The sequence below is a fragment of the Callithrix jacchus genome, chromosome X (genome assembly GCF_049354715.1).
Source record: "Callithrix jacchus isolate 240 chromosome X, calJac240_pri, whole genome shotgun sequence".
In the NCBI taxonomy this organism is placed as follows: domain Eukaryota; kingdom Metazoa; phylum Chordata; class Mammalia; order Primates; family Cebidae; genus Callithrix; species Callithrix jacchus.
The window spans coordinates 107,576,857-107,588,941 of NC_133524.1; the positions used below are offsets into that span (position 1 = coordinate 107,576,857).

Sequence of the window (12,085 nt, forward strand, 5' to 3'; positions counted from 1 at the left end):
TGTGGTCAGGCATTTTGGGTCTCCTTCCCTAGCTTTAACTGGGGCAACTCCCAATTTATTTCTTTAATATGTTGAGGGTTTTTTCATTCAGTTCCATTTGATAAAGGTATTCCAACTTTCAAAGAAAAGGGTAAAACCACTTCCCTAGGGGGAAAGGATGTGGAACCTCTAAAAAGTATTCCAATAGTTTACCTCAGCTTCCGTCCTTTCTGGAAATAGGGGCAGACATTAGCGAAGATGCTTTGGCTGGGAGGTTGGGAGGGGCCAACTAATCGTTTAGTGTATCAGTTATCCCCTACCAGGAAACCAATAACAACAGCATCAACAACAAATGATGATAATAGCGGTTAACACATAGGCATCAACTCTAATCTGACACAGGGATAAATGATTACATAGATTGTGCCATGCAATTCTCCACTGCCCTGTGAAATAGGTATTATTATCTCATTTTGCAGATAGTCTTACTCTTTTGTATCTAAAGAAATTGTGCACATGGGAATAAACTAAACAGTCACTTTATTTATTTAAATTTTATTTTAGATTTAGGGAGTACATGTGCAGGTATGTTACCTGGGTATATTGCATAGTGCTGAAGTTTGGGGTACGAATGAGTCCATCACCCAGGAGTGAGCATAGTACCTAGTAGTTAGTTTTTCAACCCTTACCCTCCTCTATCCCTCTCCCCAATGTCTATTGTTGCCATCTTTATGTCCACAAATACCCAATTTTAGCTCCCACTTAAATGAGAACATGTGGTATTTGGTTTTCTATTCCTGCTTTAGTTCACTTAGAATAATGGCCTCCAGCTCCATCCATATTACTGCTAAGGACATGATTTCATGCTTTTTATGGTTGCATAATATTCCATGATGTACGTGTATCACATTTTTCTTTATCCAATCTACCATTGGTTGGCTCGTAGTTGATTCCATGTCTTTGCTATTGTGAATAGTGCTGCAATGAACATGCAAGTGCATGTGTCTTTTTGATAAAGTGATTTATTTTCTTTTGGATACATACCCAGTAATAGGATTGCTGGGTCAAAATGGTAGTTCCATTTTAAGTTCTTTGAGAACTCTCCAAACTGGTTTCTACAGTGGCCGACCTAATTTCCATTCCCTCCAGCAGTGTGTAAGTGTTCTCTTTTCTCAGCAGCCTTGCCAATATCTGTTGTTTTTTGACTCTTTAATAATTGCCATTCTGACTGGTGAGAGATGGTGTCTCTTTGTGGTTTTGATTTGCATTTCTGTGACGATTATTGATGTGGAGCACTTTTCATGTATTTGCTAGCTGTCTGTATGTCAAAAGGCATTTTAAAATCATATTTTACAATTAGATTTAGGTAGTTTTTCGGGACTAATAGCAGCTGAAATATACACCAAGTCGAGGTGATCTATTTGAACTCAAATAAGTTCAGAAGGGCAAATCACATACTGGGCTCTGAAGTCAGGAATGTCTGCTTATTCCAAGAGCAAAGTGCTTTATGTAGATTTAAGTAGAAGAAATGTTTTCTTCACAGAAAGGAAAGGTCATTTGCCATTGCATGTTTGCTTTAAATGATTTTTATTAATTTGTTCATTCCACAAATATTTACTAGGTACTAACTATGCGCTCTGAGCCCAGAATCTCAAACTTACAGAAGTGAGGAAATGATTTTTTTGATATAAGCCTCAAGCCTAAGAAATTTCTAGAATTACCAAATCCTGTTTTAGGTGGCACCTATTGATTAAGTGTGATTTTTCAGCCTAGTTCCAATCGATATTTAGAAACCCAAGCAGAGTGAGGAGGGCAGTATTGAATTAAAGAATGTTAGAAATAAAGTAGCTCATTTCCTAAGAGAGTCAGACAGACTTGGGTTGTTAACTGTGTAAACTTGGGCAGGTAACTCAACCTCTCTGAGCCTCAGTTCATCATATATAACATGGGAATAATCATATATTCCCATGTTATGTAAGGCATATCTGCCTTATAAAAATATGGTAAGGATTGCATAAGATAAATTATCTGAAGTTCTTAGTATGATGTCTAACATATACAACATGCTCAGTACATGTCTACTGTTATTGTGATACCTGTTTTCCATGTGAAGGGACCGAAATTTAGTGAAAGGAGGTGGCTAGCCCAATGTGACATAGCTTGATGATGTTAGGGCAAATATTAGAACTCAGATCTCCACTAATACTCAGATATGCCTTATACTACACACCGAGTTTACCCCCTGAGAGCCAGGTAACATATACTTCCTGGACCTGTGAGAAATATTTGGGCTAATCCAAAGAGAAGGGAAAAGAATTACAAGGAAGTACCTGACATAAGAAAATAATTCCTGGACTCAGAAAACAAAACAGCAAGGGTGAAACAGAGAGCAAGAGAGAAATAATTATCAGAAAGTTTACATACCGATGCTGGAGCATTACAATGCATAGTCAACCACAGGATTGATCTCTATTCTAACTCTTTTATTCACTAAAAGCAAAAGTGACTATTTTCTTTTTCTTGAGGATGATGGTGGGAGGTGGTTTAGAACACATTTGTGATTCATAGAAAGTTACTGTGGATTCAGCTTACAATTTCTATTTGCAAAGCAAGGGAACTCCATAACTGAAGTTAGAATGGAAGCAAGAGTACTGCTAAGATGTAAGGAATAACAGATTATTAATTTTTTTTGAGACATGGTCTGATACCCAGATACCACTGCTGGAGTGCAGTGGTACAATCACAGCTCACTGCAACCTCGACCTCCTGGGCTCAAGTGATCCTCCTATCTCAGCCTCCTGAGTAGCAGAGACTACAGGCATGTGCCAGCATACCTGGCTACTTTTTATATTTTTCATAGAGACTGAATCTCACTATGGTGCCCAGTCTGGTCTCAGACTCCTGAGCTCAAGCAACCCTCCCGCCTCAGCCTCACAAAGTTTTGGGGTTACAGGAGTAAGCTATTGCACCAGACCCAGAAATGATAGATTTTAAAAGAATATTGAGTTGGAGTGACACTTCATAGTAGAAGTTGTTGAGAAATTTAGTAAAAATAAGAAAACAAGGGCTTAATAGTAAAGTCATGTTGCTATTGCTTTGTGTAGTTATGGTACAGTACAGCACTTAGAGACACTGATTCTTTAGATGAAGATAATCTTAAAAATTGGAAATATATGAAAAGAGCCATTCTATTTCTATATTAACAGTAAAGGTTAATTTATACTTGCCTAAGCAAAAGATGATATATTCTTTCCTAAACTATTCTTCAGTTTAATCAGAGGCCTGCAATGTTGGCTATTACAAGATTCAAGAAATATTCAGGGGATTCCAGGAGTTTCCTAAAAGAAGCAAGGCCATTTTGTTCAATTTATTGCTGCATTGTGCATGGCACTCAGACTGGTGCCAGAAAGTCTGACTGGAGTTCTTAGCCCACTACAAGGGATGCATTGTGATTGTTTCAGGTGCATCCACTGTATCAAAAGATTGTTCCAATATTATACACTTAAAAATTTGTTAAGAGGGTAGATCTCCTGTCAAGTGTTATTTTTTATCACAATAATAATTTTTTAAAAGGTGTTCCTTTCTTTACTTCATATTTTGAGTTTGCTAATTTTCCTCCCCTGAAAATAATTACACTTTATTTCAAGTAAAATAAAGTATATTGGTAACAGCTTGATTGCTTATTCATTTGATAATATTCACCTTCACAGGGCATCAGGTACTGTTTATACAGCACTAGACATTGCAACAGGACAAGAGGTAAGTGCTAACATTCAATCCTGATTTTTATTTTCTTTTGTTCATATTTATCAGGTTTCTTCTTCGATGGTAACTTTGCCTAAAAAAAAAATGGGTAGCACTGGGTTGAGATAGGAGTTTACTTCATTGGTGCCCAGAGCCTCTGAAGTGAGTGGTTTACCCATGATTGACAGAAAAAAGGGGGGTATGAGTTTGTGGCACAGAGAAAGAGCTTAGTAGATAAAGAATGTGTATGTTTCACTTTATATCCCCCCAAAATGAATATTCATGTTTATTGTAATGGCTGTAATTTATTCTTGTATTTTAATTGCCATCCAGGTGGCCATAAAGCAGATGAATCTTCAACAGCAACCCAAAAAGGAATTAATTATTAATGAAATTCTGGTCATGAGGGAAAATAAGAACCCTAATATTGTTAATTATTTAGATAGGTAAGTGTTTTGTCTCATTGTGTACTTGTATTCTTTGTGGTATGTCATTTTTTTTTGGAAAATTATTTGGGATTCGTTCATTTAACAGTCATTCTGCAAATATTTCTCAAATGCTACAGTACTGTAGAGTATTAGATCTATCGCTAAACTTGTTCTCATTTAGCTGTCCACATATCAGACACTTGAAGAAACGTTTTATGATCTTGGTTGCAAACATAGGAAGTTTGTGGAATTTCATGTTGAGAATCATAGCTCCATTTGGCAGAAAATAGACTATTGCATATAGGAAGGAGCAGTGGTGTTTTAAACATTATATCAAGTGTTTGGAGCCAGTACAGTTTCTGGGAGTCTAAGTGAAGAAGGCTGATTACAATGGCCCTCCACAGTGGCTTTAATGGATGCTTTGTGATTAACTGACAGTGAGGTCTAGGGAATTCAGACTTTAATCTCAAACCTTTTTCCTAAACCAGGTAATTAATGTCTCTTTCATCACTGGTATTAACAGTGTGTTATAAATAGGTACACACTAACAGTTAAGGACAACACTAACTCTTCACTTGTAGTTAACATCTGTCTCATTCAATTTCAAAAAGAGTTTGTTTAGTACCACTGTGCTGTGTTCTCTGGAGGGGATACAAAGAAACGAAATCTAGGTCTTCAACTTCAATAAGCTTAAGATACTGTTTACTGCATTTTGGGCCAGGTAGACCAATGATATGGAAGAGGGAAAAACTGGGAGGAAAAAAGAAGGGTAAATTTTCAGTCTTTTATTTTAATTTTTATTTTTAAATGAAGTCTTGCTGTTGCCCAGGCTGGGGTGCAGTGGCAAGATCTCAGCTCACTGCAACTTCTGCCTCCTGGGTTCAAACAATTCTCCTGCCTTAGTCTCCCAAGTAGCTGGGATTACAGGATTGCACCACCATGCCCGGCTAATTTTTTGTATTTTTAGTAGAGACAGGGTTTCACCATGTTGACCAGGCTGGTATCAAACTCCTGGCCTCAGGTGATCCACCCTCCTTGGCCTCCCAAAGTGTTGGGATTACAGGTATGAGCCACTACACCCAGATACAAATTTTACAGTCTTGATCAGTGTCTCATAAAGTGTAATTTAGAAACCATCTGCAGCAGAGTAAACTAAAGTCATTCTGTGTTTGTAATTTTGCACAAAAAAATGCATTTGCACTTGTAAAAAATGCAGAATTCTTTTTTTTTTAATTTTCTTTTTACTATACTTTAGGTTCAGAGGTACATGTGCAGATCGTGCAGGATTGTTACATAGGTATACACATGCCATGGTGGTTTGCTGCACCCCTCCCCCGTCATCTACATTAGGTTAAATAATAAGATGAGGACTGTGAATTTTTATTTTTAACAGGCTTCCCAGGTGAATTTTATGGACACCAAAGTTTGAACACCACTGGATAGAAAATCTTGCTTCACATTGATATGGGTCTTAGGGCAGGGTGGGAACATTGGGGTCATTCCATTTCCTATAAATCATCTTTCTTGCTAAGCAGGGTTTCAGAGACCTGATTATACTGCTAAAGTGCCTTCAGATGATGTCAGGTGATTTGAATAACCTCATGCTCTCTTTGCCTGAATTATAGGGCTCTGATGACCCTTGGCTCCGTATTTGATTGGGGCATGTCCCTCAGTACCTTCCCAAACGGAACGGGCATGACACAACTTACAGTTAACTTCTGTTAGAACTGAGGCCTGGGAATATTAGAGTCCCCAGTTTCCTAGTGTCGTAAGGCAAAGTCTTTTCTTTTCTTGTTATAGCTACTTAGTGGGTGATGAACTATGGGTAGTCATGGAATACTTGGCTGGTGGCTCTCTGACTGATGTGGTCACGGAGACCTGTATGGATGAAGGACAGATAGCAGCTGTCTGCAGAGAGGTAAGCAAATAGAGCATTTCTGGCTGATTAGAATGCCAAAATTGGCAGTTCTTCATTTCTGATTGTTCAGAAGGTTTATATCATCAAAGTAACAATAGTAGAATTTTTCCACTGAAAACAATTGGAGAGGCCAACTTCAATTTAAATTCTGTTCCTAATAGCACTTCCCAGCATCACCCTCCTGAGCCCCTTGTTTATTTTAGCTGCTTTTTTTTTGGATATTTGTAGCTCCATGATGCCATTTGCAAAGTGTCATATCTAAACCCACATGCTGTAGTTTCTGTGAACACGGGAAACAGTGATATTGGCTTAGCACTTCTTTCTAATTTGGGGAAGTGTTTACATGATACTTATTTTATTCTGCATGTGTAATATGAGCCATGCAAAATACATTATATTTCCATCATTTTTAAGAAGGCAGTTTAAACAAAGTCCGCCCTCAGCCCAGAAAGCAGTTGCTTTCACAGTACAGTCTACACATCCCTTATAGCCTCCAGTGGGCCTGAGGATCTGTCTCTTTTCCAGTAAGTGTCATACCCCTGAGGGGTTTCAAAGTAAATTAAAGATGTGTTATTATATTTATTTTGTTGAATATTAAAACACACTCTCTTCAATGGAGTCTCATCTTAGGCATTGTAATCTACCCCATTTATTGTAGTGAGGTTTACTATCAACAAAAGTAGGAACTCTGACTCACTGAAACTTGAAAACCAATGATAGGGAAACAAAACTAAGTGAGATCAGCTAATCTTTGACATATATACACATACATACAATTCACTTTAACTTCCTCCTTACTTGCTCTCCTCTCGTTATCATTTCCCCCACCCCACATATCCACCAAACATACATGCTTTCTATTCGTGCAATAAATTGAACTTCCTATCCTGAGCCTGTGGTTTCCATCTTCCAGTTTTACACTGCAAAGCCATTTCCAAACAAGTGCCTATAGTTACTTCATAGCCTAGGAGTGGTGCCCAAACCTGGCTACCCATTAGAAATAGTTTGGGGTACTTGTTTTAAGTGCAGATTCCTGGGTTTCACTCCAGAACTTCTGAATCAAATCATACCGTATACAATGAAGCTTACCATAGTTATATAAGACAAAGCTGAATCCTCCAGATAACCAGGCCAAAGTATATTAATTGGTTAGTTTGGCTGTATTCACAATTGTTGCTCTTTATCACATTATCACTCTTCATGTCCTAGTCAGACATGGCAGCCATTATAATGCATGTATAATGCTAAGTGGCATAATTGATGTAAATGGTAATGTGACTACAAAGTGGTGTTGTTAAAGCATTCAGTAATCGATTTCATTTGACAATATAAGTTATACCCCTACCCAAAACTTATCTAGAAATAAAACTTAGTATTAAAAAATTATTTGTGATATAATTAGAACTTTTTTTTTCTGATTTAATAGTGCCTGCAAGCTTTGGATTTCTTGCACTCAAACCAGGTGATCCATAGAGATATAAAGAGTGACAATATTCTTCTCGGGATGGATGGCTCTGTTAAATTGAGTAGGTATTTTGGTTCAGATGGTGCTAGAGTATCAGGGAATTTCTATTCTTCTATTGTATATCTCAAGAAGTTAATGGTCACTGAAAGTGATTTATATGAAAGCAGTTACAGCCCAGTTTGCAGTAAATAATTTTTCTAACACTGTATTCCTGAATATTGTGACCACGCTTTTTGGATTTAATATTTCAGAATTTCTAGTGACTTCTAAAATGAATGAATGACAAATACCTAATTAGGAAACTGAAAAATTCTGTAAGTTTGAGAAAACAGTGATGAAGAGGGAATGAGATTGAAGTCTGGTAAAAATGACATCACATCAGTCAGTTCTTTCAGACCTTCTTAAAATCAGAACCAGCTGAGAGATAGTTAACAAAAGAATATGAACTGTGGAAGCTCAGTGTGTAACAAAGGAAGGTACAGCCATATCTGGAAGTCATGTATTGTAAAAGGAAAACAATTTGGACTTATTTTAACTGGCTTTTCTTCTCTGTAGCTGACTTTGGGTTCTGTGCCCAGATCACTCCTGAGCAAAGTAAACGAAGCACTATGGTGGGAACCCCGTACTGGATGGCACCTGAGGTGGTGACTCGAAAAGCTTATGGTCCGAAAGTTGATATCTGGTCTCTGGGAATTATGGCAATTGAAATGGTGGAAGGTGAACCCCCTTACCTTAATGAAAATCCACTCAGGGTAAGTCAGAAGAGAAGTCAGGTACTTTATTCCCAGGAAAGGGGAAAGGCCAAATATCATTTCTGGCTTCCACCAAAAGTGACCAGAATGGGCTCTTTTCTGAGACAAGTAACAGAGAAGCACCAAGTTATAATTTTCAAATTTATTGTAAGCTTTATAATGTTTATCTTACAATGTCTCAACAGTTTTCCTTTTCCTTTCCTTTTTTTAATTTTTTTTAGGAGAAATAGTGTCAACTACCCATTTTTTTTCTTCTCTTCAGTTAATTCTTTTTTCTTTCCAATTTTTATTTTAGGTTCAGGGGTTACATGTGCAGGTTTATTACATGGGTAAATCGCATGCTGTGGGGGTTTGGTGTACAGATTATTTCATCTCCCAGGTAATGAGTGTAGTAACCAATAGGTAGTTTTTAGATCCTCAGACTCCTCCCACCCTCCACTCTCAAGTAGGCCCCAGTGTCAATTGTTCCCTTCTTTGAGTCCATGTGTACTCAATGTTTAGCTCCCACTTAATGACTGAATATGCAACATTTAGTTTTCTGTTTCCACATTAATTTGCTTCTAATAATGGTCTCCAGCTGCATCCGTGTTGCTGCAAAGGACATGACTTCATTCTTTTTCATGGCTATTCCATGGTGTATATATCCCACATGTGCATTATCCAATCCATTGTTGATGGACATCTAAATTATGTACATGTCTTTGCTACTGTGAATAATGCTATGATGAACATACATGTGTATATGTCTTTATTGTAGGACAATTTATATTCCTCTGGGTATATACCAGTAATGGGATTGCTGAGCTGAGTAATAGTTCTAAGTTCTTTGAGAAATCTCCAAACTGCTTTTCACAATGGCTGAACTAATTTACATTCCCTCCAGCAGTGTATAAACATTCCCTTTTCTCCTCGACCTCACCAGTATCTGTTATTTTTGACATTTTTTTTTTGAGACAGATTCTTGCTGTGTTGCCCAGGCTGGAGTGCAATGGCATGATCATGATCTTGGCTCACTACCACCTCCACCCCCTAGGTTCAAGCAATTTGTGCCTCAACCTCTCAAGTAGTTGGGATTACAGGTGCGCACTACCATGCATGGCTAATTTTTTGTATTTTGGTAAAGATGGGACTTCACTGTGTTGGCCAGGCTGGTCTCAAACTTCTGGCCTCAAGTGATCCACCCACCTTGGCCTCCCAAACTGCTGGGATTACAGGCATGAGCCACCACACCTCGCCACTTTTTGACTTTTTAATAATTATCATTCTGACTGGTGTAAGATGGTATTCATTGTGGTTTTGACTTGCATTGCTCTAATGATTAGTGATATGGAGCCTTTTTTCATATGCTTGTTGGGCACATGTATGTCTTTTTTTGAGAAGTGTCTGTTCATGTCCTTTGCCAATTTTTTAATGGGGTTGTTTGATTTTTGCTTGTTAATTAAATTACTTATAGAGGCTGGATATTTTAGTTTGCAAATATTTTTGTCAGATGCATAGTTTGCAAATATTTTCTCCCATTCTGTAGGTTATGTGTTTACACTGTTGATTGTTTCGTTTGCTGTACAGAAGCTCTTCAGTTAAAGGAGGTTCCATGTGTCAATTTTTGTTTTTGTTGCAATTGCTTTTGGAGTCTTCATCATGAAATTTTTGCCAGGGCCCATGTCTAGAACGGTATTTCCTAGGTTTTCTTCTAGGGTTTTTTATAGCTTTAGGTTTTACATTAAGTATTTATTCCATTTTGAGTTGATTTTTGCATGTGATAAAAAGAAAGGATCCAGTTTCAATCTTCTGCATATGGCTAATCAGTTATTCCAACACCATTTATTGACTAGGTAGTCCTTTCCCCTTTGTCTATTATTGTCAACTTGGTCAAAAATCAGATGGGTGTGGGTGTGCGGCTTTGTTTCTGGGTTCTCTTGCCTGTCCTATTCGTCTATGTGTCTATTTTTGTACCAGCACCGTGCTGTTTTAGTTACTTTGGCTTGTAGTATAGTTTGAAGTTGGGTAGTTTGATGCCTCCATCTTTGTTATTTTTGCTTGGAATTGCTTTGGCTATTGGGGTGTTTTTGGTTCCCCACGAGTTTTAGAATAGTTTTTTTCTAATTCTGTGAAAAATGTCATTGGTATTTTGATATGAATGGTATTGAATCTGTAAATTGCTTTGGGCAGCATGGCCATTTTAAAAATATTGATTCTTCCTATCCAAGAGCATGGAGTGTTTTTCCATTTGTTTTTGTCATCTCTGATTTCTTTCATCAGTGTTTTGTAATTCTCGTTGTAGAGATCTTTCACCTTCCTGGTTAGCTGTACTCCTAGGTATTTTATCTTTCAGGGTTGTGAATGGGATTGTGTTATTGATTAAGTTTTTAGTTGGATGTTGCTGGTGTATAGAAATGCTACTAAGTTTTTTAGCATTGATTTTGTATCCTAAAACTTTGCCAAAGTCATTTGTTAGATTTAGGAGCCTTCTGGCAGAGACTATGGGGTTTTTTAGGTATAGAATCATATCATCTGGGGAGAGAGAGAGTTTGATTTCTTCTCCTCCTGTTTGTATGTTGTTTATTTATTTCTCTTGCCTGATTTCTATGGTTAGGACTTCCAACATTTTTCTAACATCTTTGATAGTATTTTTAATGACTAGGGTATTTAAGATTCCTTGGTATAGCTTTCTAATGTAAAATACATGTAGCTTTTTTTTAAAGTGAGATGTGGGGAGAAAGTATTTTTATTACATGACATGGTTAAATGATCAATCTAAAAAACACTTGCTTTATAATTACTTTAACAAAACAAATAAATGCATTTCCAGAACAGCTGTAATTTTTAAATTGGATTTTCCTTATTAGTAATGGTTTATTGATTAACAACAGCTTGGTGGGTATTGAATGGAACACAGAGCTAGACATACTGCCAGCCTGGTGAAATCACAAACATAATTAGATTGTCAAGTAGAAAACGAATGGAAACAGTTTGTGTTTGGTAACTCACTTTGCTGCCGCAAAATCAGAGATTGGATCTTCATGTGGTCTTGTTATCCCTGCAAAGAGAAAAACTCCATTTCACAACCTAACCCTACCATCTTATTTCAGAGGTGCGCTGTTGATCATTTGGAGAAAAGGAAAGAGGTATGAAAGAAATGCTTGCTCAGTGCAGAAGTGAGCCATAGCTATTTTGCCGTATGTAGCCCGACAGTGAACTATTAATAGAAGCTGTGTTTTGTATATATAACAGGCATCACATCGTTGAAAAAAGAAAATATGCAGGGATTCAAGTTCTACTCTCAAAATGTATGCACAGTGCTAGTATCATAGGCATCTTGTATATTGCGTGCATCATTACCACTAGGAGTCTAAAATTGAGTTGTACCCTTGGTATGCAAAAAAAAAACGATTGTTCTTAGTAAATGATTAAGTGTTTTCACATAAAGCTTGTAAAATTCATATTCAAACCAAATGTATGTGGCTTTCTATGTATGTAAAGAGACCTATAAACTAACTGTGTAGTTGAACATTTTGTAGTTGGGAGCTGCATTCTGTATGTACGGAGAGGAGGACAGCTTCCTCCTGGCTTTCTCTTAAGTCCTCTCTGGTACTTGGCCTCTTGTCTTATTACCTGTGCTAATTAAAAAACAACAGATATGAGGGAATGCCCTAATGAATGCTATAGGCTATTGCTCTGTTCTCATGAAACAATCTGGAAATGAGATGTGCACATTGATTAGCTGCCTTCAGGGCTGAGTGGAAAAGAAGGGGCATTTTCCCACCATTTGTGGGTTAGCCCTCCATGGATTTAATCAAGT

At 37.4% G+C, this 12,085-nt stretch overlaps 1 protein-coding gene across 32 annotated transcripts in view; it reads left to right on the plus strand.

Moving 5' to 3' along the window:
• PAK3 (p21 (RAC1) activated kinase 3) overlaps positions 1 to 12,085 on the plus strand; it is a 287,279-nt gene that overhangs the window by 249,202 nt on the left and 25,992 nt on the right. For all 32 annotated transcript variants that reach the window (XM_035289027.3, XM_035289030.3, XM_054251356.2 and 29 more), the window contains 5 exons: positions 3,690 to 3,738; positions 4,057 to 4,169; positions 5,952 to 6,069; positions 7,496 to 7,595; positions 8,090 to 8,286. In XM_035289027.3, the coding sequence (XP_035144918.1) occupies positions 3,690 to 3,738; positions 4,057 to 4,169; positions 5,952 to 6,069; positions 7,496 to 7,595; positions 8,090 to 8,286 (577 nt within the window). The remainder of the gene's footprint in view (positions 1 to 3,689; positions 3,739 to 4,056; positions 4,170 to 5,951; positions 6,070 to 7,495; positions 7,596 to 8,089; positions 8,287 to 12,085) is intronic.